Here is a 25,502-nt window from a genome sequence, read left to right as displayed (position 1 = left end):
AAATGTAAAATCAATAAACATTTCAAAATTTAAAAAGAAACTGCAAAAATACTGGTATGTTGAAAATTAGATAAATATTTAAAAAATCAAATACAATTATTATTGTAATTTTAAAAAATAGTGTCATATAATTCAATAATTATAATTTATTAATTAATTTTATAATATTTTATTAATGATAAAATAACAATATTAATAAAATTATTATTATTGTTTATCAAAAAGGAACTGACCAGATATATAATAATTATTATTATTATTTGATAATAACAATTATTATTATTATTAAGAAGAAGAATTATTATTATTAATAATATATTATAATTAATATTATGATTATTAAAATATACCATCTAATTAAATAAATAAATAATAATAGTTATTATTATTTTTATTATTGTATTATTTTTGTTATATTTAATAATAAAATATAAATTAAAACAATTATGATATAAATAATACAACAAAATTTTGCAGCATTTAAACTTTTTAAATGCTGATTATTTTTACATTATAGGGCACACACATGATTGTTACTATTATTATCAATAATAATAAATGAAAATTAACTGAAAACCTGCCTGAATTTCCCAACAGCTTGTCCAAAATGACTGAAAAAGTGTCCAAGACTGCTCAAAATTAGTCTAAAAGGACTTATAACGTATCAATAATTACTTTAAAATTGTCCAAATTACTGAAAAAGTGTCCAAAATAACTTTAAACTGGTCTAAACTGTCCAAAATATCCAGAAAGCTGCTAGATAAACTCCCACAATGCTCTCTGCTTCAACATGAACTGCAGCCTGAGTCTCCTCCGGTCTCTACAGGATTAAAGAGGAAGAGGCTCCACCTGCTGGAATAACCACACTTTTTTTACTTTAAAAAAAAAAGCTTTAAAGCTATTAATCGATTATCAAACCAGATGGAGATTCATTTAACAGTTCAACTGATCGATTAATCAGGACAGCTTTAGAAAAAAAGCAGACACAGATAGCATTCCACCAGATGTTTAACAGGAACTTTAACCAAGAACATTACAGATCACTGATCCAAGAGGTCTTCAAGGCAAAATATTTCATGTCACATGGAAAATCAGATATGAAACATGATCAATGAACTGATTTTGATCACTGTGTTGTGCACTAAGATTACAGAACATCCAAACAATGCTGTATTCTCTTGAATTTGACTTGCTGTTTTAGGACCAAACATCAGACTGCAATCAAAGAAGATCATGTAATCTATTTAAAATGAGATTTCTTGTTCTGTCTACCCTCGATGACAGTTCCTTTTCCTCCACGGAGGTCCTGGTTTGTGTTCTGGTTGAAGGAGGATTTCAGGGAGAACAGCAGGACGTGCTTCAGGATCAGTGGATGGAGGATTTACCGGCTGAGGTCGAACATCTACTGACTCACGGTCTTTATGTGTGGAGAGTGACTGAGATGTTACGCTCGAGTCACGTTCAGACGCTGGTTCAGGAGCAGGTGTGCTGAGGAGATACACAGATGTTGGTGGTTCTGGTTCAGGTGCTGGTTCTGAATCCCCCCCAGATGATGGTGGTTCTGGTAAAGGTGAAGGTTCTGAATCCTCCCCAGATGTTGGTGGTTCTGGTTCAGGTGCTGGTTCTGAATCCCCCCCAGATGATGGTGGTTCTGGTAAAGGTGAAGGTTCTGAATCCCCCCCAGATGATGGTGGTTCTGGTAAAGGTGAAGGTTCTGAATCCTCCCCAGATGTTGGTGGTTCTGGTTCTGGTTCAGGTGCAGGTTCTGAATCCTCCCCAGATGTTGGTGGTTCTGGTTCAGGTGCTGGTTCTGAATCCTCCCCAGATGTTGGTGGTTCTGGTCCAGGTGCAGGTTCTGAATCCCCCCCAGATGATGGTGGTTCTGGTTCAGGTGCAGGTTCTGAATCCCCCCCAGATGATGGTGGTTCTGGTAAAGGTGAAGGTTCTGAATCCTCCCCAGATGTTGGTGGTTCTGGTTCAGGTGCAGGTTCAGGTGAAGGTTCTGAATCCTCCCCAGATGATGGTGGTTCTGGTTCAGGTGCAGGTTCTGAATCCTTCCCAGATTTTGGTGGTTCTGGTTCAGGTGCTGGTTCTGAATTCTCCCCAGTTGTTGGTGGTTCTGGATCTGGTGAAGGTTCTGAATCCTCCCCAGATGTTGGTGGTTCTGGTTCAGGTGCTGGTTCTGAATCATCCCCAGATATTGGTGGTTCTGGTTCAGGTGCTGGTTCTGAATTCTCCCCAGTTGTTGGTGGTTCTGGATCTGGTGAAGGTTCTGAATCCTCCCCAGATGTTGGTGGTTCTGGTTCTGGTGCAGGTTCTGAATCATTCCCAGATGTTGGTGGTTCTGGTTCAGGTGCTGGTTCTGAATCATCCCCAGATGTTGGTGGTTCTGGTTCAGGTGCTGGTTCTGAATCATCCCCAGATATTGGTGGTTCTGGTTCAGGTGAAGGTTCTGAATCCTCCCCAGTTATTGGTGGTTCTGGTTCAGGTGCAGGATCTGAATTCTCCCCAGATGTTGGTGGTTCTGGTTCAGGTGCTGGTTCTGAATCCTCCCCAGATATTGGTGGTTCTGGTTCAGGTGCTGGTTCTGAATCCTCCCCAGATATTGGTGGTTCTGGTTCAGGTGAAGGTTCTGAATCCCCCCCAGATGTTGGTGGTTCTGGTTCAGGTGCTGGTTCTGAATCATCCCCAGATGTTGGTGGTTCTGGTAAAGGTGCAGGTTCTGAATCCTCCCCAGATGTTGGTGGTTCTGGTTCAGGTGCTGGTTCTGAATCATCCCCAGATATTGGTGGTTCTGGTAAAGGTGAAGGTTCTGAATCCCCCCCAGATGTTGGTGGTTCTGGTTCTGGTGAAGGTTCGGAATCCCCCCCAGATGTTGGTGGTTCTGGTTCAGGTGCTGGTTCTGAATCCTCCCCAGATGTTGGTGGTTCTGGTTCTGGTGAAGGTTCTGAATCCTCCCCAGATGTTGGTGGTTCTGGTTCAGGTGCTGGTTCTGAATCATCCCCAGATATTGGTGGTTCTGGTAAAGGTGAAGGTTCTGAATCCTCCCCAGATGTTGGTGGTTCTGGTTCAGGTGCAGGTTCTGAATCCTCCCCAGATATTGGTGGTTCTGGTAAAGGTGAAGGTTCTGAATCCTCCCCAGATGTTGGTGGTTCTGGTTCAGGTGAAGGTTCTGAATCCTCCCCAGATGTTGGTGGTTCTGGTTCAGGTGCTGGTTCTGAATCATCCCCAGATATTGGTGGTTCTGGTTCAGGTGCTGGTTCTGAATCCTCCCCAGATGTTGGTGGTTCTGGTTCAGGTGCAGGTTCTGAATCCTCCTCAGATGTTGGTGGTTCTGGTTCAGGTGAAGGTTCTGAATCCTCCTCAGATGTTGGTGGTTCTGGCTCAGGTGAAGGTTCTGAATCCTCCCCAGATGTTGGTGGTTCTGGTTCAGGTGCTGGTTCTGAATCCTCCCCAGATGTTGGTGGTTCTGGTTCAGGTGCTGGTTCTGAATCATCCCCAGATGTTGGTGGTTCTGGTAAAGGTGCAGGTTCTGAATCCTCCCCAGATGTTGGTGGTTCTGGTTCAGGTGCGGGTTCTGAATCCTCCCCAGATGTTGGTGGTTCTGGTTCAGGTGCTGGTTCTGAATCCTCCCCAGATGTTGGTGGTTCTGGTTCAGGTGCTGGTTCTGAATCCTCCCCAGATGTTGGTGGTTCTGGTTCAGGTGAAGGTTCTGAATCCTCCCCAGATGATGGTGGTTCTGGTTCAGGTGGTGGTTCTGAATCCTCCCCAGATGTTGGTGGTTCTGGTTCAGGTGCTGGTTCTGAATCGTCCCCAGATGTTGGTGGTTCTGGTTCAGGTGAAGGTTCTGAATCCTCCCCAGATGTTGGTGGTTCTGGTTCTGGTGCAGGTTCTGAATCATTCCCAGATGTTGGTGGTTCTGGTTCAGGTGCTGGTTCTGAATCATCCCCAGATGTTGGTGGTTCTGGTTCAGGTGCTGGTTCTGAATCCTCCCCAGATGTTGGTGGTTCTGGTAAAGGTGAAGGTTCTGAATCCTCCCCAGATGTTGGTGGTTCTGGTTCAGGTGCTGGTTCTGAATCATCCCCAGATGTTGGTGGTTCTGGTTCAGGTGCTGGTTCTGAATCCTCCCCAGATGTTGGTGGTTCTGGTAAAGGTGAAGGTTCTGAATCCTCCCCAGATGTTGGTGGTTCTGGTTCAGGTGCAGGTTCTGAATCCTCCCCAGATGTTGGTGGTTCTGGTTCAGGTGCTGGTTCTGAATCCTCCCCAGATGTTGGTGGTTCTGGTTCTGGTGAAGGTTCTGAATCCTCCCCAGATGTTGGTGGTTCTGGTTCAGGTGCAGGTTCTGAATCCTCCCCAGATGTTGGTGGTTCTGGTTCAGGTGCTGGTTCTGAATCCTCCCCAGATGTTGGTGGTTCTGGTTCTGGTGAAGGTTCTGAATCCTCCCCAGATGATGGTGGTTCTGGTTCAGGTGCAGGTTCAGGTGCTGGTTCTGAATCCTCCCCAGATGTTGGTGGTTCTGGTTCAGGTGCTGGTTCTGAATCCTCCCCAGATGTTGGTGGTTCTGGTTCAGGTCCTGGTTCTGAATCCTCCCCAGATGTTGGGGGTTCTGGTTCAGGTGCTGGTTCTGAATCCTCCCCAGATGTTGGTGGTTCTGGTTCTGGTGAAGGTTCTGAATCCTCCCCAGATGTTGGTGGTTCTGGTTCAGGTGAAGGTTCTGAATCCTCCCCAGATGTTGGTGGTTCTGGTTCAGGTGCTGGTTCTGAATCCTCCCGAGATGATGGTGGTTCTGGTTCAGGTGCAGGTTCTGAATCCTCCCCAGATGATGGTGGTTCTGGTTCAGGTGAAGGTTCAGGTGCTGGTTCTGAATCCTCCCCAGATGTTGGTGGTTCTGGTTCAGGTGAAGGTTCTGAATCCTCCCCAGATGTTGGTGGTTCTGGTTCAGGTGCTGGTTCTGAATCCTCCCCAGATGATGGTGGTTCTGGTTCAGGTGAAGGTTCTGAATCCCCCCCAGATGTTGGTGGTTCTGGTTCAGGTGGTGGTTCTGAATCCTCCCCAGATGTTGGTGGTTCTGGTTCAGGTGCAGGTTCTGAATCCTCCCCAGATGTTGGTGGTTCTGGTTCAGGTGCTGGTTCTGAATCATCCCCAGATGTTGGTGGTTTTGGTTCAGGTGCAGGTTCTGAATCCTCCCCAGATGTTGGTGGTTCTGGTTCAGGTGAAGGTTCTGAATCATCCCCAGATGTTGGTGGTTCTGGTTCAGGTGCAGGTTCTGAATCCTCCCCAGATGTTGGTGGTTCTGGTTCAGGTGAAGGTTCTGAATCCCCCCCAGATGTTGGTGGTTCTGGTTCAGGTGCAGGTTCAGGTGAAGGTTCTGAATCATCCCCAGATGTTGGTGGTTCTGGTTCAGGTGCAGGTTCAGGTGCTGGTTCTGAATCCTCCCCAGATGATGGTGGTTCTGGTTCAGGTGCTGGTTCTGAATCCTCCCCAGATGATGGTGGTTCTGGTTCAGGTGAATGTTCTGAATCATCCCCAGATGTTGGTGGTTCTGGTTCAGGTGCAGGTTCTGAATCCTCCCCAGAAGTTGGTGGTTCTGGTTCAGGTGCTGGTTCTGAATCATCCCCAGATGTTGGAGGTTCTGGTTCAGGTGCAGGTTCAGGTGCTGGTTCTGAATCCTCCCCAGATGATGGTGGTTCTGGTTCAGGTGCTGGTTCTGAATCCTCCCCAGATGATGGTGGTTCTGGTTCAGGTGAAGGTTCTGAATCCCCCCCAGATGTTGGTGGTTCTGGTTCAGGTGGTGGTTCTGAATCCTCCCCAGATGATGGTGGTTCTGGTTCAGGTGCAGGTTCAGGTGCTGGTTCTGAATCCTCCCCAGATGATGGTGGTTCTGGTTCAGGTGCTGGTTCTGAATCCTCCCCAGATGTTGGTGGTTCTGGTTCAGGTGAAGGTTCTGAATCCTCCCCAGATGTTGGTGGTTCTGGTTCAGGTGCTGGTTCTGAATCCTCCCCAGATGATGGTGGTTCTGGTTCAGGTGAAGGTTCTGAATCCCCCCCAGATGTTGGTGGTTCTGGTTCAGGTGGTGGTTCTGAATCCTCCCCAGATGTTGGTGGTTCTGGTTCAGGTGCAGGTTCTGAATCCTCCCCAGATGTTGGTGGTTCTGGTTCAGGTGCTGGTTCTGAATCATCCCCAGATGTTGGTGGTTTTGGTTCAGGTGCAGGTTCTGAATCCTCCCCAGATGTTGGTGGTTCTGGTTCAGGTGAAGGTTCTGAATCATCCCCAGATGTTGGTGGTTCTGGTTCAGGTGCAGGTTCTGAATCCTCCCCAGATGTTGGTGATTCTGGTTCAGGTGAAGGTTCTGAATCCCCCCCAGATGTTGGTGGTTCTGGTTCAGGTGCAGGTTCAGGTGAAGGTTCTGAATCATCCCCAGATGTTGGTGGTTCTGGTTCAGGTGCAGGTTCAGGTGCTGGTTCTGAATCCTCCCCAGATGATGGTGGTTCTGGTTCAGGTGCTGGTTCTGAATCCTCCCCAGATGATGGTGGTTCTGGTTCAGGTGAATGTTCTGAATCCTCCCCAGATGTTGGTGGTTCTGGTTCAGGTGCAGGTTCTGAATCCTCCCCAGAAGTTGGTGGTTCTGGTTCAGGTGCTGGTTCTGAATCATCCCCAGATGTTGGAGGTTCTGGTTCAGGTGCAGGTTCTGAATCCTCCCCAGACGTTGGTGGTTCTGGTTCAGGTGCAGGTTCAGGTGCTGGTTCTGAATCCTCCCCAGATGATGGTGGTTCTGGTTCAGGTGCTGGTTCTGAATCCTCCCCAGATGATGGTGGTTCTGGTTCAGGTGCAGGTTCAGGTGCTGGTTCTGAATCCTCCCCAGATGATGGTGGTTCTGGTTCAGGTCCAGGTTCTGAATCATTCCCAGATGTTGGTGGTTCTGGTTCAGGTGCTGGTTCTGAATCATCCCCAGAAGTTGGTGGTTCTGGTTCAGGTGCTGGTTCTGAATCATCCCCAGACATTGGTGGTTCTGGTTCAGGTGCAGGTTCAGGTGGAGGTTCTGAATCCTCCCCAGATGATGGTGGTTCTGGTTCAGGTGCAGGTTCAGGTGCAGGTTCTGAATCCTCCCCAGAAGTTGGTGGTTCTGGTTCAGGTGCTGGTTCTGAATCATCCCCAGAAGTTGGTGGTTCTGGTTCAGGTGCTGGTTCTGAATCATCCCCAGACATTGGTGGTTCTGGTTCAGGTGCAGGTTCAGGTGGAGGTTCTGAATCCTCCCCAGATGATGGTGGTTCTGGTTCAGGTGCTGGTTCTGAATCATCCCCAGATGTTGGAGGTTCTGGGTCAGGTGCAGGTTCTGAATCCTCCCCAGAAGTTGGTGGTTCTGGTTCAGGTGCTGGTTCTGAATCATCCCCAGACGTTGGTGGTTCTGGTTCAGGTGCTGGTTCTGAATCCTCCCCAGATGATGGTGGTTCTGGTTCAGGTGCTGGTTCTGAATCATCCCCAGATGATGGTGTTTCTGGTTCAGGTGAAGGTTCTGAATCCTCCCCAGAAGTTGGTGGTTCTGGTTCAGGTGCTGGTTCTGAATCATCCCCAGACGTTGGTGGTTCTGGTTCAGGTGCTGGTTCAGGTGGAGGTTCTGAATCCTCCCCAGATGATGGTGGTTCTGGTTCAGGTGCTGGTTCTGAATCATCCCCAGATGTTGGTGGTTCTGGTTCTGGTGAAGGTCCTGGTTCTGAATCCTCCCCAGATGTTGGTGGTTCTGGTTCTGGTGCTGGTTCTGAATCCCCCCCAGATGTTGGTGGTTCTGGTTCAGGTGCTGGTTCTGAATCCTCCCCAGATGTTGGTGGTTCTGGTTCTGGTGAAGGTTCTGAATCCTCCCCAGATGTTGGTGGTTCTGGTTCTGGTGAAGGTTCTGAATCCTCCCCAGATGTTGGTGGTTCTGGTTCTGGTGAAGGTTCTGAATCCTCCCCAGATGCTGGTGGTTCTGGTTCAGGTGCAGGTTCTGAATCCTCCCCAGATGATGGTGGTTCTGGTTCAGGTGCTGGTTCTGAATCATCCCCAGATGTTGGTGGTTGTGGTTCAGGTGCTGGTTCTGAATCCTCCCCAGATGCTGCTGGTTCTGGTTCTGTTTTCGGTTCTGAATCCTCCCCAGATGCTGCTGGTTCTGTGTTCTTCTTTGGCTCAGCTGTGGTTTGTTGGATCTTCCCATCGTGTCCGTCTCCTGCAGGTGCACCACAGTGGCAGTGTTGGATCTGAATGATGTTTTTAATGAGATCAGCGCTGGGGAAGCTCATGCTTAGAACACCTAAACAGCCTCGGTTTAAGGAGCTTTTCTCGTGTAGCACCACCAGGCTGCTAAGCTGCTTGTTGACTGTTCTTGCCAACACTTTTGGGCTTCTCAGAGCTGATGCTGGCGTCTCAGTCAGAACAAAGTGATGACCACAGAGGTGAGGCCTGATGCGCTGTATTTTTCCTTCTACATTCATCAGCTTATTATTTTCAAAGAAGTAAGATGGATGGTTTTCTGCTCCAGTTTGAAAGGATTCACTCTGAAGGAACACGACCTTGCCTCTTGCCTGCTGCATGCTTGGTACCGACAGCTTGGTCCACATTCTACTTTGAAACTTGTCAGTTAACTTCTTCATCAGCTGTTTGATTTTCTCCTGGTAAAACCCATGAAATGTGACCTTCAGAAGCACAGTCTCATCACTGTGGCGATCTAAGAAGTTAAAAATGACTCTGAGGACTTCATCGAATTGGATGTGTTGATAGAACATCCAGTGACTGTCCCGAATGTAAATGTCTTTTTGGGTATGCAACCAAATCCCAGCGTGCACGTCAAAATAACGGATTCCCACGTTCAGTTGCTTGTCCAGAGTCCAAACATGACAAACAGCCAGAGGTCCACCGTACAGCGATAAGCTCTCATGTGTTCCAGGAATGGAGATGGCAGATAGTGGAGTATCATCAGGTATCGACTGCATCCAGTCCATGTTGTAGAACCTGGGATCGAGGGCTGGACCATCATTAAAACCTGGACCTGACCCTGCACAGGAGGTTACTCTGCAACGACATTATCGCTGGCAAATTAAATACTTCTCTCAAAAAAGTTCAAGTCGATGTTTAACAACAATAAACTATAAAACAGGAACCATATTAATTCATGATTGTATGCAGAACAGAGTAAAAAACACAACCTAAAGTTAGTGTTAACTTACATGGAGATCATCCAGAGGTAATGGCGGACATCCATGGTCGGTTGGTTCATTCACAGTCCAGTCTTTACTACATTTGTTTGCATTTTTCTGTCTGCTGTCAGTCCGTAAAGCGTTTCACTCGCCTCGGGAAGCTTTGAAGTGCAGAAGTCTCCAGTGCAGCGAGCTGCTATAGCAGAGAGCCTGAAGATAAGCTTTTATTTGCATGTGTCTACTCTAATCTTTTATTTGGAATGAGCACGAGAGAAAAAGATCGTAAAACCAGATCGTAACAGTTAAGTTAGTAAAATGTGGCTTCATGGAGGAACATCGGTCAGTTCACCTGGCTGTCCTTTACCTACACTGCATGCAGGATTCTTCATGTCACTGGTTTTATTCAGCACATTTACAACAGCAGCTGGACCAAGTACAAAAAAAGATTAGAAGTGATGCTACCAATTACCCTAATATGTTCAAATATTGTGGTTAAGACCCTACAATGTTATTATAACGGTGATTCTAACTGAGTAATTTACCTACACTACCGTTCAAAGATTGGGGTCACTTAGAAATGTCCTTATTATTGAAAGAAAATCTATTTTTTTCAATGAAGATACCATTAAATGAAAGATAAATCCAGTGTAGATATTGATAATGTGGTAAATGACTATTATAGCTGTAAACGTCTGATTTTTAATGGAATATCTCCATAGGGGTACAGAGGAACATTTCCAGCAACCATCACTCCTGTGTTCTAATGCTACATTGTGTTAGCTAATGGTGTTGAAAGGCTCATTGATGATTAGAAAACTCTTGTAAAGTTCTGTTAGCACATGGATAAAAGTGGGAGTTTTATGAAAAACATGGAATTGTCTGGATGAACCCAAACCTTTGAACGGTACAGTATGAGCGAATAAAAACTAGATAAAATTCTACTTTACTGCAGTGTTTTAGTTTGCTTTGGTTCAACACCATTAGCTTGAAAGAAAAGGAAAACAGTCATTCTCTACTACTCGTATCTGGGGTGTGTTGCTGTTTACTTTTCAGTTTAGTTTTGTTTTTATTGGAGAACCAACTGGAGACCAATCAAGGGATCTTTAAACCAGGTGGTCTCCCATTCAACTCCAATGTGATCTTGTATTTGTGTCTGTTGTATGTATTATGAGCAAAAAATCAAGAAAACAAACTGAGCACAGTGCACATTTGTCCTGTTCGGACAGTACAGCTTTAGTCAACAAGGACCTGATTTGTTCTGTTACATAAATCAGTGGGATTTAAGTTAATATTCGAGCTGATTCCAGTTTGTCATAATCACATCAGTCCCGTCCGGAGGTCATTAAGCATCCCGTAAGTCTTTGTCATGGTGCCCGCTGCTAGCTAAACCCGCTAATAATACATTTGCTCTCTAACTCTACATTTACCCTCTAATGCTACATTTACCCTTTAACGTTGCATTTACCCTCTAATGCTACATTTACCCTCTAAGGCTACATTTACCCTATAACGCTACATTTACCCTCTAAGGCTACATTTACCCTCTAAGGCTACATTTACCCTCTAATGCTGCATTTACCCTCTAAGGCTACATTTACCCTCTAATGCTGCATTTACCCTCTAAGGCTACATTTACCCTATAACGCTACATTTACCCTCTAATGCTACATTTACCCTCTAACGCTACATTTACCCTCTAAGGCTACATTTACCCTCTAACGCTACATTTACCCTCTAAGGCTACATTTACCCTCTAAGGCTACATTTACCCTCTAATGCTGCATTTACCCTCTAAGGCTACATTTACCCTCTAATGCTGCATTTACCCTCTATTGCTACATTTACCCTCTAAGGCTACATTTACCCTCTAACGTTGCATTTACCCTCTAATGCTACATTACCCTCTAATGCTACATTTACCCTCTAATACTACATTTACCCTCTAATGCTACATTTACCCTCTAATGCTACATTTACCCTCTAAGGCTACATTTACCCTCTAACGTTGCATTTACCCTCTAATGCTACATTTACCCTCTAATGCTACATTTACCCTCTAATACTACATTTACCCTCTAATGCTACATTTACCCTGTAACGTTGCATTTACCCTCTAATGCTACATTTACCCTCTAATGCTGCACTTACCCTCTAAGGCTACATTTACCCTCTAATGCTTCATTTACCCTCTAAGGCTACATTTACCCTCTAATGCTACATTTACCCTCTAATGCTGCATTTACCCTCTAATGCTACATTTACCCTCTAATACTACATTTACCCTCTAATGCTACATTTACCCTCTAATACTACATTTACCCTCTAAGGCTACATTTACCCTCTAATGCCACATTTACCCTCTAAGGCTACATTTACCCTCTAAGGCTACATTTACCCTCTAATGCTACATTTACCCTCTAATGCTACATTTACCCTCTAAGGCTACATTTACCCTCTAATGCGACATTTACCCTCTAATGCGACATTTACCCTCTAATGCTACATTTACCCTCTAATGCTACATTTACCCTCTAATGCTACATTTACCCTCTAAGGCTACATTTACCCTCTAAGGCTACATTTACCCTCTAATGCTACATTTACCCTCTAATGCTACATTTACCCTCTAATGCTACATTTACCCTCTAAGGCTACATTTACCCTCTAATGCTACATTTACCCTCTAATGCGACATTTACCCTCTACCACTACATTTACCCTCTAATGCTGCATTTACCCTCTAATGCTACATTTACCCTCTAATGCTGCATTTACCCTTCAAATGCTAGATTTACCCTGTAACACTGCATTTACCCTGTAACACTACTCGGAATTGGCAGATCAGGATTGGATTGGGACAATGAAACTTGACCAGGATGTCCTTAATCTTCTCATCTAACTCTCTGTAAGGAAGTCCAAAGAGCAGTTTAAAAAATAAAACGTCATATTGCTTTTATAGCTAAAATAAGTCGTTGTTTCACAAAACTTTGAAGCTTTGTGGAGACAGTCTAGTGTTGTAAAGACATGAGCCTTTACCTCAACACCTTTGGGATGAAGAGATATTCCTTATCTGTCAGCATCAGCAGCCAGCCTCACTAATGCTCTTGGGCCAAGAGGGAACAAATCCCTGAAGCCAGGTTTTAAAATCTGGTAGAAATCCATCGTGTTACATCAGCATGTTCATGTGGACGGCGTTAGAGTTAAGGTTTAATAATAAAGGTTTCCTTCAGGAATCCGCGTACTTTCGGTGTCTTCGGACTTCTGGACAAACCACTCTGAACAGGCCTTCTTAGCACTGACATTGTATTACATGTTGAGAAACGTTCCTTAAAGGTTCTCTGATGGTTCTCTGAAGGCTGCAGGCTGCTGGAACCTTTAGGAAATGTTTCCGGTTTGCTGGGGCACGTGGAGCAGCAGTTCACCCTCTGTGGTTGGCTGCACTGTGCTGTCACATCATCCTTATCCTGGCCAATAAGCTGGTCCTCATCTGATCCTCTTCCTGGCCACCTGTTGCATCTTAGTGAGGAACATTATCTGCAGAAGCACCATCAGATAAGACATGGACGATTCAGCCACCATGGGCAATTTACAACAGGAACAATCAGATAACGGCCTCGAAATGACAGTAGAGCTGCTGATCTGCGAGGCCCTCAACTGCTTCTAACGTCTGCTTCTGCACCAGATTTCCCTCGCAGCTAATCCTGTCTTTATCTTTGCAAGATGTCTGTGAGAACCCTGCCCCTGGTGTTCATTAATCTGGGTGGAGAGATGCTTTACATACTGGACCAGCGGCTGCGAGCTCACAACACGTCTGAGGATAATTCAGAGAAAGGTAGAGGTGGTTGCTTCGTAGGTGTGTTTGGCCTCCAGTCGTCCTCCCTGTGACGAGCTGTAGTGATCAGATGTCGCCTTAGAGACCAACAAATGTGCTTCTCATGTTTCCCCCACATGACAAGTCTGTTCTCTTTCTCTTCTTTCCCAACTTGGCTGGAGGCGTGTGGTCAGAAAATGACAGAAAAAGAGGTATCTGTGCCTTATTTAGCTCCCCCTGCCCCTGTAGCACCTGTTAGCTGTCATTACTATAAACTACAGGCTGTCCCTAAAGTCTGGACACAGAGGAAATCTCATTAACTAGATTTTTTTTTGCCTCCACAGATTAAATATGGCTTAGTCAAAAGAAGAAAGAATTGAACTTGTACTTCTCAGTGGATATGAAGGATGGACATATCAAAAGACAGGGTCAGTAGGATTAGTGGTTAGGGTTAGAGAGTTAGGGTTAGGGTCAGTAGAGCTAGTATGGTTAGTAGGGTTAGGGTTAGAGGGGTTTGGGATATGGAGTTAGGGTTAGGGTTAGTATGGTTAGTTTGGTCAGTGGTGTTAGTAGGGTTAGGGGGTTACAAGGATTAGTAGGGGGTTAAGTTTAGGGAGGTGATTGTTCGGGCTAGCATGAAATTTAGCCATTACCGATTCTTTAGTTCCAACTGATAGATTTGGGCGTCCAGAATGGAGTTTCGTCCATGATGCTGCCCAACTTTTTAACCACCTTCACCACTGTGGAAAAGTCAAGTGGAATCCTCGTTGGATGCATTAAATTCATCTGCTGTCTTTTCATACATTCACCTTCATGTCCACTCATAAGTACCAGTTCAACTCTTTCTGCTTTCCACAAAGCCATATTTAATTTATGGAGGCAAAAATATTATAGTTAATGAGATTTCCTGTGTGCCCAGACTTGAGGGATCCTATAATGTGGACTGATTGTGAAACGAAGAAGTGATCTTTGGAATTTAACTACATACTTATATGGTCAAAGTTTGGTTAAGACAGAAATCAAACTTTTTGGCATGAATATGATGCCTGGAAAGCTTTTTTTTTTTTAAAGTATGTAAACTCAACACATAGAGGCCGGAGGCTAGCTTGTCATCTAATTCAAGCTAATGATTGCTTAAAATGATTATGTCATTGCCATACAGAATCAGAAAATCTTTAATTACACATAAATAACCAAGGCATAAACACATACACTACAGCTGGGTATCTGGGATCACTTAGACAACTCCATGTTTTCCTCCCACTTTTATCCATGTGCTAACATAACTGCACAGTGGTTTTCTAGTCATCAATGAGCCTTTCAACACCATTAGCTAACACCATGTAGCGTCTCATGGATGGCACATTTTTATCTAGTTGGTCTGACATATTTGTAGCCATTTTTATTTTTTTATTACTTTGTTTTTAATTTATCTTGCTTTTACTTTGGGGCCATCTTCTTTGTTCTTTTAGCCGTAGCACCGTCGTCACTTTGTCTTGTCTTGTGTTGTTTTTTAGGTGTGTTACAATACGAGAGAACTCACTCACTGTAAACTGAATTTACCTAAGTGTACAATAAATATTTTGAATTGAATTGAATTGAATTGAAATAGAACACAGGAGTGATGGTTGCTGGAAATGTTCCTCTGTACCCCTATGGAGATATTCCATTAAAAATCAGCTGTTTACAGCTACAATAGTCATTTACCACATTAACTATGTCTACACTGGATTTATCATTCATTCCATGGTATCTTCACTGAAAAAAATGATTTTCTTTGAAAAAAAGGACATTTCTAAGAAACCCCAAACTGTTGAACAGTAGTGTAAACGAGGCTAACTCATGAAGCTAAGTTCCTGCTAACAGCAACCAGTTAAGCAGTAGCTGTCATATTAACCTTTGATTCTTAGTGCTTTAGTATAGTTTTCAATAACATACTTTACCAAAACAGTGCATTCTAAATTGATTTGCCTGGTTTATGATACACTGTTCATGTAATATTAGACAGTAAGACACTGCTGTGAGGTATAATTCATGTATTGGACTAGCAATAATTAGAATAATGCTTACTTACCAGACTGTACCAGTGGAGAAAGAGGTACTCACACAAGTTACTAAAAGCACCACCATGCTTCATGGTGGGGATGGTGTGTTTCTGATCATGTTCAGTGTTTGGTGTCTGCCAAACATAATGTCTAGTCTGATGTCCAGAAAGCTCAGTTTTGGTTCCATCAGACCAGAGAACCTTCTTCCAGTTGCCTTCAGAGTGTCATACTTTGTAGAAATCTGTTTCCACTTTGACATTAAAGAGTCTTTTTTGTAAATTCTTGTCAACAAATCCAAAATATACCAAGCATGATTCAATGTTAAAAGGCAATAAAAGAGGAGTGAACACTTTACTGGTAACTCCAGTACTTGGGTAAATGTTATTGGGTTACTAAAGTTTAACTGTGTTTTCCTCATGTCTGTCCACAATATCAACATTTTTGGAGTCTTATGGTTCCAATGAAGACAGACTTAGGGTTTCTTTCTTTTCCTCTTCTCTCGGTCTTTGTTTAGCTCAATAAGGCAGAACCTTCTGTGGAAATAATCTTTGGACAAATTTAACCACCTTTCTGCTTTCGTCTCTTCCTGATTCAGTTATGAATGACATCGTTGGGACCATGTTCAGTAAAGCCTTCATGGATGAACTCCTCAAACCTCAGCAGCTGTATTCTCACAGGACAATGAAAACGGTGCTAACTCGGTTAGCGCACGCGTCCATCATGAGGCTGAACCCGGCCAGCATGGACCGGGTACGTGCTACATGCTACGTGCTAAGCGCTATAATTTTTCAGTTCAATTCAGTTTTATTTATATCGCACCAATTACATCAAATTGTCTCAAGACACTTTACAGAACCCATATCTGTGAATCCCCAGAGCAACTGAATTGAAATGAATTTGTTGTTGTGTATGTTTCTGGTCATTTTGCATCAAATTTTGCATCATTTTGTGGTCATTTTGTTTCACATTTAGTCATTTTCTTTTACGTTTTGGTCATTTTGTGCCATATTTTAGCTGTCTTCCATCTTTCTGTGATCATTTTGCATCACTCAAACTAAACAGGAACATTTCTGAAAGACTGATGAAGACTAACAAGAAACTACAAAACAAAGTGAAGTCTGTGGCAGGAATTCACACACAGCTCAGTGTTTAGCAAACAGGGTGATTCGTTAAAAATCTGCCGTTGCTGCCCGTCTGGTGTCCTCAGAAGAAAATTCTTTTAAGGAATGTAAAGTTATTGTAAATAAAACCAGCTGATTCCAGGTGGGAACTTCCTTTCAGATTTGGTTTATTCTACATAGAAAGACCCTGTAGTGAGATCTTAGATCCATCCTAAGTCCCTCAGGACAAATCTGACCTCAGCTAGGTCATTCATTTACAAATTATTCAGGCTTCTTCGTGTTGTATGAAGTTATATTAGATTTAAACAGTTTGCTGCTGTTTTCATAGTGGTTATACAGAAATGAACCCAAGTTTTTAAAATCTGTTTCAAGTGTGTGGCCTCATGTTTAACAAAAACCCTGCATGTCTCTGTTCTGTTTCGTTTCCAAGGGTTTCTCAAAACATTTTCTAATCTGAAGTCCCAAAAAATCGTAAATGCTGATATTTTTCTGCAGCTTTTACAGAAGCTACTGTGAAAACCTGCTCTGATGTGTTTTTTCTCGTCTCGTTTTCTCTGGTAGCTTTATGAGCTGATGGTCATGGCCTTCAAATATCAAGTCTTCCTTTGCCCTCGACCTAAAGACCTGCTGCTCATCTCCTACAACCACATAGACGCCATCAGGGAGCTGGTCAGAGACACTCCGGGGGTCCTGAACCAGGTGGACGAGACACACAGGAAAATCATCGAGGTATGGATCAGATAACGTTGTGTAGTAAAGCTCAGGCTGATCTGAGCAGTCTGTACCGTCTGTTAGTTAAACTGTCCTGATTCCAGCTGTCAGGTCTGATCTCCTGTGTAACCAGTTGTCCTGTCCTCGGTGCAGGTTTACTCACCTCTATCAGCGGGAGAACTGCAGCTCCTCAGACAAACGCTGCTCATATTTTTTGAAGACATGCATGTTCGAGTGAGTCGCTGCTTTTAAATCGTCCCTCCAAACAGGTCACGCGAAAATATATTTCAACCTGTGATGATTTTTTATCTTTCTGTTACTATAGGTGTCACTTTTTCTAAAGAACCAAATCCAGAACCCCAACGGACGTTTTGCTATGGCGCCCTCAGGCCCAGTGCCTCATGGGACGGATGTTCCAGGACTTATTAGGTAACAAGCAGCAACATGAATGCAATAAATGGTCAAGTTTTGCTCCGGGTTTCTTCATCTCTCTAAACTCCAAGCCATTTCTGAGCTTTTTTTAGACCCTCCAGAAAAACGCGATTATGCGATCGCATGAATTCCCGCATTAATCACCAAAATGCCGCCGATTATGCGGGGGTCAATTATTTCCCAAAAGGCCGCATAATCCCCACAAAACAGCACATAATTCCCGCAAGAATCTCACGTTTCCACGAAAAAAGAGAAATATGCAGGTCCCGCTTGATTTCACAATTTCCACATAAAATGAGAAAACTATAACCAAAATAAATGGAGTTGTGAGTTTTTATGTGACACCCGGCCTGACGTCATCAGTTCATTCACACACACACTAGAAGCACGAGCTGATGCAGAGCAGCGCTCAGAGACAAAAAACAAGAATGGAGAATGCTCAAAGATCACATTTACCAACGAATATTTCAGCCAGAGACCGGGCAAAACAGGACCCAGATTTACTGCACCAAAGTGGGGGAAACTTTTTTGCACCCTGTGCAACATCGTTCTGGAGCACCGAAGAAAATGAACCGTGTTGCAGCACTTCTCCACGACGAAGCACAGCAAAAGGTTTGCTGAACACAAAGGACTCAAACAACAACTTAGTGGTAGCCTAGTAACAGGATGAAGGAGAAGAATCACCTTTTTTTCCCAGTTCTTACATATTTCACAACTATTCGCATACTTTGCAACTTTCCGCAATTTCCCCGCATAAAATGGCATAAAACCTGCATATTTATTCACATAATCAAGGATTTTAGCCCGCATTTTTCTGGAGGGTCTATTTTTTGATTTCCTTTAATATAAAATCCTGCACCTCTGTGGAAACCAAGCTGGAGGGAAGCTGATCATTTGTTTTGCAATAATTGGAAGAACCTGAAGTCAGCGTTGGTTAACATCCAAGTGCTGCCAACCCTGGAAAATAAACGTTGACTGTATTAACTGCAGACATTTTGACATCTTCCACAGACATTAGATGTTTCCTCTGTACTCTGCTCATCATTTATAGAAAGAGGTTTCACCATGCTGGATGTACACTCCCCACCCAAAGTTTGGACACAGCTTCTCATTCAATGCTTTTTATTTATTTTCTACATTCTAGATTACAAAATGTCCACATGCGACCTTCAAATTACAGCTTTACTTTAGTTTAATCATGTAAAAATGTCTTTATTTTCTCGCTGTTTGCTGTCACTTTCACTTTCTGCAGCTTTTGTTGACAGCATTCTGCTGCTTTTTAACATTTTTTCAGGCCCCCTTACTGACAGGTTTTTTTCCCAGCTTATTTTAATTCTCCTGTTGTCCTCATTTACGGACGCCAAAAAATATTGTTTCCTTGTCTAAGAAAAATTCAAAAATTCAGCAAAAAATTCCCCAAATTTCTGAAAATTTGCAAAACCTTCAGGAAGAAAATTCCAATAATTCCTTAAAAGTTTCCCTTAAAAGTTTTATTTAAAAAAAATAAAAATTGGCAAGAAGATTCTTGCAAATATTTTCAAAATTGAGTAAAAATCTTCAAAAAAAATCCTAAAAATATCTAACTGGATTACATATATTTTAAACTACAGTATGATTTAAATGTGAAATATTTTATTGTTTGATTGAGTGATTGTATTTTTAGAATTGTATTTCATTGTAATCTTTTAGGACCCCAGGAAGAATAGCTGCAGCTTATGCTGTCGCTAATGGGGATCCAAATAATAAACAATAAACAATATATATCTGTAAAACTTTCAATATTTTCTGTAAGATCATTCACAAAAAAATCAACCAAAATCCAGTGAATTTCGCTGGATTTTGGTTGATTTTTTAATGAATGTTCTTAAGACATTTTTAACATTTCTTCATTTCCACCAAAAAATGTTCTAAGATTTCCCAAAAACGTTGAAAATGTGGACATCAGAAGTTTCTCTGTGAAAATATTTTTTTTTCACATTTTCAAACTTTAAAACGGGTTAACTTTGACCCGGAGGACGACCCCAGGGTTAAATTGTGGAGTCGCCTGGAAATGGCTGCAAACTGTAAAAGTTCCAGAACAGTCAGAGCCTCTGACTGTGAATCAGTACTATGTCAGTATTCCAGACTGTGATCAGCTGTTTTCTGTTCAGGACGTTGGACAGTAAAGGCAGAGAGATCAGACGGACGGAGTTTCCTACCGGAGGAAGTTACAGCAGCCCGATCAGAGAGGGATCGTTTGAGCTGTATGGAAACAGAGTCATCAGGCTGGGCATGAACATGTATGTTTGTATGTGCAGTATATGCTCTACATGTATGTACTGTGTGTGATGCTACATACAGGTGTCACCATGGAAACTCAGGAAGAATTCAGAGAACAAGTTGCTGCATCGTCTCAGATTTTCTTTAATATTCAGAAATAAGTTAAATGGGGCCAAACCTAAGTTCTACAGCAAAGATAATAAAATAGGACACAAAAAAACATGAGATTTATTGGAATGTGTGTTTATTAGTTTATTAATCAGGGAGAATAAAAAGAATAAAAGAATAAGAATAGTTTCTCTGTTCAGTTCATTTAAAGTATCTGTATGGGAACATTCAGTCACCCAAAACCACACTCATATGGTGTTAAATGTCAACATGAAGGCGACATGGAAGTAACTCTGCACATCTAACACCAACATCTAGACCTCTATGAACACCTAGACCTCTATGAACACCTAGACCTCTATGAACACCTAGACCTCTAAGAACACCTAGACCTCTATGAACACCTAGACCTCTATGAACACCTAGACCTCTATGAACACCTAGACCTCTATGAACATCTAGACCTCTATGAACACCTAGACCTCTAAGAACACCTAGACCTCTAAGAACACCTAGACCTCTATGAACACCTAGACCTCTATGAACACCTAGACCTCTAAGAACACCTAGACCTCTAAGAACACCTAGACCTCTATGAACACCTAGACCTCTATGAACACCTAGACCTCTAAGAACACCTAGACCTCTAAGAACACCTAGACCTCTATGAACACCTAGACCTCTATGAACACCTAGACCTCTATGAACACCTAGACCTCTAAGAACACCTAGACCTCTAAGAACACCTAGACCTCTATGAACACCTAGACCTCTATGAACACCTAGACCTCTATGAACACCTAGACCTCTATGAACATCTAGACCTCTATGAACACCTAGACCTCTATGAACACCTAGACCTCTATGAACACCTAGACCTCTATGAACATCTAGACCTCTATGAACACCTAGACCTCTATGAACATCTAGACCTCTATGAACATCTAGACCTCTATGAACACCTAGACCTCTATGAACATCTAGACCTCTATGAACACCTAGACCTCTATGAACACCTAGACCTCTATGAACATCTAGACCTCTATGAACACCTAGACCTCTATGAACACCTAGACCTCTATGAACATCTAGACCTCTATGAACACCTAGACCTCTATGAACATCTAGACCTCTATGAACATCTAGACCTCTATGAACACCTAGACCTCTATGAACACCTAGACCTCTATGAACATCTAGACCTCTATGAACACCTAGACCTCTATGAACATCTAGACCTCTATGAACACCTAGACCTCTATGAACATCTAGACCTCTATGAACACCTAGACCTCTATGAACACCTAGACCTCTATGAACATCTAGACCTCTATGAACACCTAGACCTCTATGAACATCTAGACCTCTATGAACACCTAGACCTCTATGAACACCTAGACCTCTATGAACATCTAGACCTCTATGAACACCTAGACCTCTATGAACATCTAGACTTCTATGAACATCTAGACCTCTATGAACACCTAGACCTCTATGAACATCTAGACCTCTATGAACTCCAGGTTCTGGTTCCTACCAACGAGTCCACATCAACATTTCGTCTAAATATCTAAAAATTGGACCCTTTTCTGGTCAAACTTTCCACAAATCAAATTCTACTGATGGTAGAACCTCAAAGGTTGGAGAAATGTCGACCAAAGACTGTATGGATCCATCCATAGATGTACACTTACAGGAACTTTAATGTCAACCTGGTTTAAAAATGGTCCCCTTTTCCAGATTTTTAAGAGTCAATAATTACAAATTTGTCTTTTCATGGAGCTGTTTAATTGTTTAAATTTACTGGAACTCTTCTGTCTGTCCTCACCAGATTTCCAGGCTGTTTTATTTCTAGAGATAATGAACTCTAACTAAACTTTCCCTGATCTGAAAACATGAAATTCTGAAAGTTCTGCCCAAATATTTGACAGAACTGAGTTTGCGTCCCAAATAAGAAGTAATCTGACTACATGGACTGAATCACATGCTGATATGATAAACCTCTGGTTGTGTTTCATTAAATAAAGGTACACCGAGAACCATCCAGAGGAGACTCACACATCCAAAGCTTCCTCTGTTAAGGTAAGAATCTGATCATTTATAGCTGACATCTGAACAAACATCACCGGTTTATAGTCAGGAGGTAAGTTCCAGAAGATAATACAGTAATGTTCCTGGTTGTATTAGAGGCTGGGCTGTTTCATGGTCCTATTAGAAGTCACTGTTTTACGGCTCTTATCCAGGTTGTCTTCTCCTGACTAGATCCTTGCTGGTGTTGATCTACTCTGAGGTGATAAATGAAACTGTAGAAGTGTAACTGAGTTCTAATCCAGCTCTAACTCGTACCTCTATGATATACTGTACATGTGACATGATTTTAATCATATTTTATCAGCTCTTCAAATGTTTTAAGGTGAGAATTCAGAACAAATGTTTATTAGTTGATGTAAAATCAGGATTTTACTGCTGTAGCAGGTCAAGGCGACTCATTTGCTGCAGATTTCTTTGATTCATCATTTGGTTTGTAAAAGAAAAAGTCTAAATCGACTCCTAGACAGCAAACTACAAAACTACTAAAAATAAATTAAAATATTCAATAATCCTCACATCTTTTTCTTTTATATTTTGTAGTTTTGGTGCTTATTTATGAAGGCTTTAACAGAATATTGGGTCATTTTAACTGCTCTGCACCTTTTTCTACATAATGTCCAGTTTCCCTTTTCTAATTGACTCTTCCTGGTCTTCTTCACCTTCCTGTATGACCTCCATCCTCCGTCCTCCGTCCTCCGTCCTGCAGCCCGTAGACGATTCTCCAAACCTTCTGGCCAAGGAGGAGCTGAACCTGTTGGCTCGTCTGATGGGAAGCATGAAGGCCGAGAACACGAGCGAAGCTGAAACCGGGTTTAGGATCAACCTGTTTAACACCGATGAGGAGGAGGAGGAGGCGTGAGTTCTGGTCTTTACTCCTTCTCTACAAGTACAGTAATTCTCCAAACACAGAACTTTTCTCTTGTTTAACAGAGGAGCAGCAGGAGGAGCTGAGGAGCCTTTATTTGGAGTCATAAATATTCAAGCTATGCAGGTAGAGTCGCTAATGTCTGCTGCTCACCAGAATAACTCCATATAAAGTCTGAAAAAAGTTCCCTCAGAAGCTCCTTAGAACATCTGGCAGCAACTTTATCAATGATCAGAGTTCTACGTTCATACTGGGAATGTCTCCAGAGTTCCAGGTCCTTGAAGTTCACAGAGGAGGATCCAGATTCATCACTTTTTAATGGACTTCATCAGAGCTTCATCAGTCCAGCAGATAGAACCATGACGTTTAGGAGGAGAAACACATCTGAGTTCTGATTAAAACTGCAACATCTTTTTTGATAATTGTGGGTCTTTTATGGTGATTTTCCATGTTTTGCTGGCATATATGAATTTTCACTGTAGATTTGGCTCTTTTGTGGGGTGTTTTTTGCCATTTCTGTGGTAATTTTGCATGTTTTTTTGTGCCAAATTTGAGTTTCTGTTGCAATTTCACCTGTTTTGTGGTAGTTTTGGTCCTTTCCGTGGTAAATTTTGTGTTTTTTGTGATGATTTTCCATGTTGTTGCTGGCATATTTGAACCTTTGAAGGTAATTTTGGGTGTTCTTGTGGTAATTTTGGCCGTTTTTGTGGTGATTTTCCAGCTTTTGTCGTTATTTTAGTTTTTGACCTGGAACTCTGTAAATATTCCCAGTCTGAAGGTAGAACTCTGAGCATTGATGAAGTTACTGGAGATGAAGAACCAGATGTTCTGAGGAGGTTCTGGGAGGAGAAGCTGATTGGGTTTTCCTGAAATATCTCACCAGTTTCTTTCTTGACCACTTTAATTTGTCTGAATTTAAACACAGTGTCTGCGTTTCTTCAGGATGAACAGGCAGCTACAGAATTGGCTCGAATCGCTGGACAGTTTGCAGAAGAAGAAGAGAAACCTGAAAACCACCACAGCAGCAGCAAAGGAGACGACCTGCTGGCCATGATGGACGACCTCTGACCTCTGACCTGCAGGACGACGTGAAGGTTCAATGAGATTAGTTGTTTTCATTTAACGGCCTGAAGGTGGCGTTAACATCAACTCATCATCTCTCACTGTGAGCTTCTTTCAGTCAACCAAAAAAAATATGCAGTATTCAATGTTTACTCGATCATATCCTCAGTAAAATCTGTAAATGTGCAGACATGAACACATGTACGGTCAGAAATCATAGCTTTCTTTGTTTATTTGCTCTTGGAAAAGCACCATGAATGAACTACAGACTGCTGTGCTGGAGTATTTTTTATTTCTGTTCTGTCCGGTAAAGCCGTCATTTCTATCTGTGTTGCTGCTGGTTCATGCTTTTAAACTCTGCAGTATTAAATCGGTGATAAATGTCAGCAGGATGCAGGGAAACTGTTTCATTTTTCTGTTTTGTACGTCCAAGCGTTTGAGGGAAGCTTCATCTTTATTTAAAAGGACCTACTGCACTTCTAGCCAGTAATCAACAGACATTAAATTAATTTGTCTTTAAACAGAAAAACAGCTGTTCTGATGTTTAATTGTTTTTCTCATGTTTGTGATCATAACTTCTTAAATGTTAGAATTTGATCCTTTTCTTCCTCAGACACAAAGTTAAATTGAATAAATTTGGAGTTTTCCAAACAAAATGAGATATTTTCGGCGTCACTTTGGATTGTGGGAAACATTTTGTACAGTTTGGAATGAAAACATTTCATCAGTTAAACAGGAAGTTAAAATGCTGAGTTAGTGGTGATAAAATAACTGTCAGGAGCAGTAATAGCTGAAGATCACGATTCATTTTAATTTTACTTTTCTGTTATAAAACGAAGCAAATATGATTAAACAATCAGGTTTTTCACATTTTAAAAGCATTACAGCACATAATATTAAAGTAAATTCTTCATGGAAGACATGTTTGCACTTTGAGCTGCATTCTGGATGAATGGAGCTGAAGAAATAAAGTTTATATTCCTCTCATGATGCAGTACAGATGCTTATTTCTTTATTTATTCCTTGTGAGCACTAGATAATCAGCAGATGCTTATTGCTGTTATTTCATCCAGTTTGTATCATCTTTTATGTGCATTTCCTTTAATTAACTTTCAGTCTGGGTGATGTTGTTTGCTCTCAGACGCTGCTGTACACGAGGTTCTTTTTATTTTTGAGCTACTTTCCTGATTAAGATGCTTTAATGACATCATTTACAACTAATTATAATAAATATGAACAGCTGGAGCATCTTTATGGGTTTTACAGCATTCACAAGTTTAGAAACTGGTTAATTTTTTATTCTTTTTAAATGAAATCCTATTGGTCATATCATAAATGTATTTCCTGCTGCAGCCTGCAGGCGGCGCTGTGGTCTTTGTTTTCTAGGAAACTAGAGGAGGTTTGTTTGATCCACTTAAAACTGTCGCCTAATTTGGATTACCAGACAGCAAAAAGTAAATAAAAGAATACAAAAAAACCCATAAAATAAACTAAAACTTCCACTCATTATATCAGAAGGGTGTTGTCTTTAATATTTATGTCAGACTGGAATAACCTGAACAAAAACCTTCAAATTATCCAACGAAGGTTCATCTACAGAGATCTAACAGACACATCAGTTTGGAAATGATCTGATATTGCTGCCTTCATGTTTTTCTCTTTGAACATGTGCGGTCATGCCGACTATTTAAATAAGTTCAAGCACCACAATATCACAATTATGAGTTTGACTACCTTCCACATTCACAGAACCAGAATTAATATGTCTAATACTTGCTTTGTTACTTTAAAAAATAAAAACAATACATAGAACATTAAAATCCTGTAAAA

At 42.1% G+C, this 25,502-nt stretch overlaps 1 protein-coding gene across 1 annotated transcript; it reads left to right on the top strand.

The window, feature by feature from the left end:
* The first annotated feature begins 12,717 nt into the window (after positions 1 to 12,717).
* Positions 12,718 to 24,582, top strand: oscp1a (organic solute carrier partner 1a). The gene is made up of 11 exons (XM_051955783.1): positions 12,718 to 12,999; positions 13,161 to 13,190; positions 15,619 to 15,773; positions 16,706 to 16,873; positions 17,009 to 17,089; positions 17,181 to 17,284; positions 19,438 to 19,566; positions 21,682 to 21,736; positions 22,452 to 22,600; positions 22,676 to 22,736; positions 23,553 to 24,582. The coding sequence occupies exons 1-11, from the start codon at positions 12,888 to 12,890 to the stop codon at positions 23,676 to 23,678; spliced, it is 1,170 nt and encodes a 389-aa protein (XP_051811743.1). The 5' UTR covers positions 12,718 to 12,887; the 3' UTR covers positions 23,679 to 24,582.
* The last annotated feature ends 920 nt before the right edge of the window (positions 24,583 to 25,502 follow it).

This window comes from Acanthochromis polyacanthus, chromosome 11 (genome assembly GCF_021347895.1).
Source record: "Acanthochromis polyacanthus isolate Apoly-LR-REF ecotype Palm Island chromosome 11, KAUST_Apoly_ChrSc, whole genome shotgun sequence".
Classification (NCBI taxonomy): Eukaryota; Metazoa; Chordata; class Actinopteri; family Pomacentridae; genus Acanthochromis; species Acanthochromis polyacanthus.
The sequence above is the reverse complement of the archived record's forward strand: the minus strand, read 5'-3'. Positions and strand labels throughout refer to the sequence as shown.

Bases quoted from the DNA above. Each gene is read 5' to 3' on its own strand.
- oscp1a (XM_051955783.1), top strand. From the start codon at position 12,888: ATGTCTGTGAGAACCCTGCCCCTGGTGTTCATTAATCTGGGTGGAGAG. The intron at 17,285-19,437 runs GTAACAAGCAGC...TTTTCTGTTCAG, and splicing joins GATGTTCCAGGACTTATTAG to GACGTTGGACAGTAAAGGCA. The intron at 22,601-22,675 runs GTGAGTTCTGGT...CTTGTTTAACAG, and splicing joins GATGAGGAGGAGGAGGAGGC to AGGAGCAGCAGGAGGAGCTG.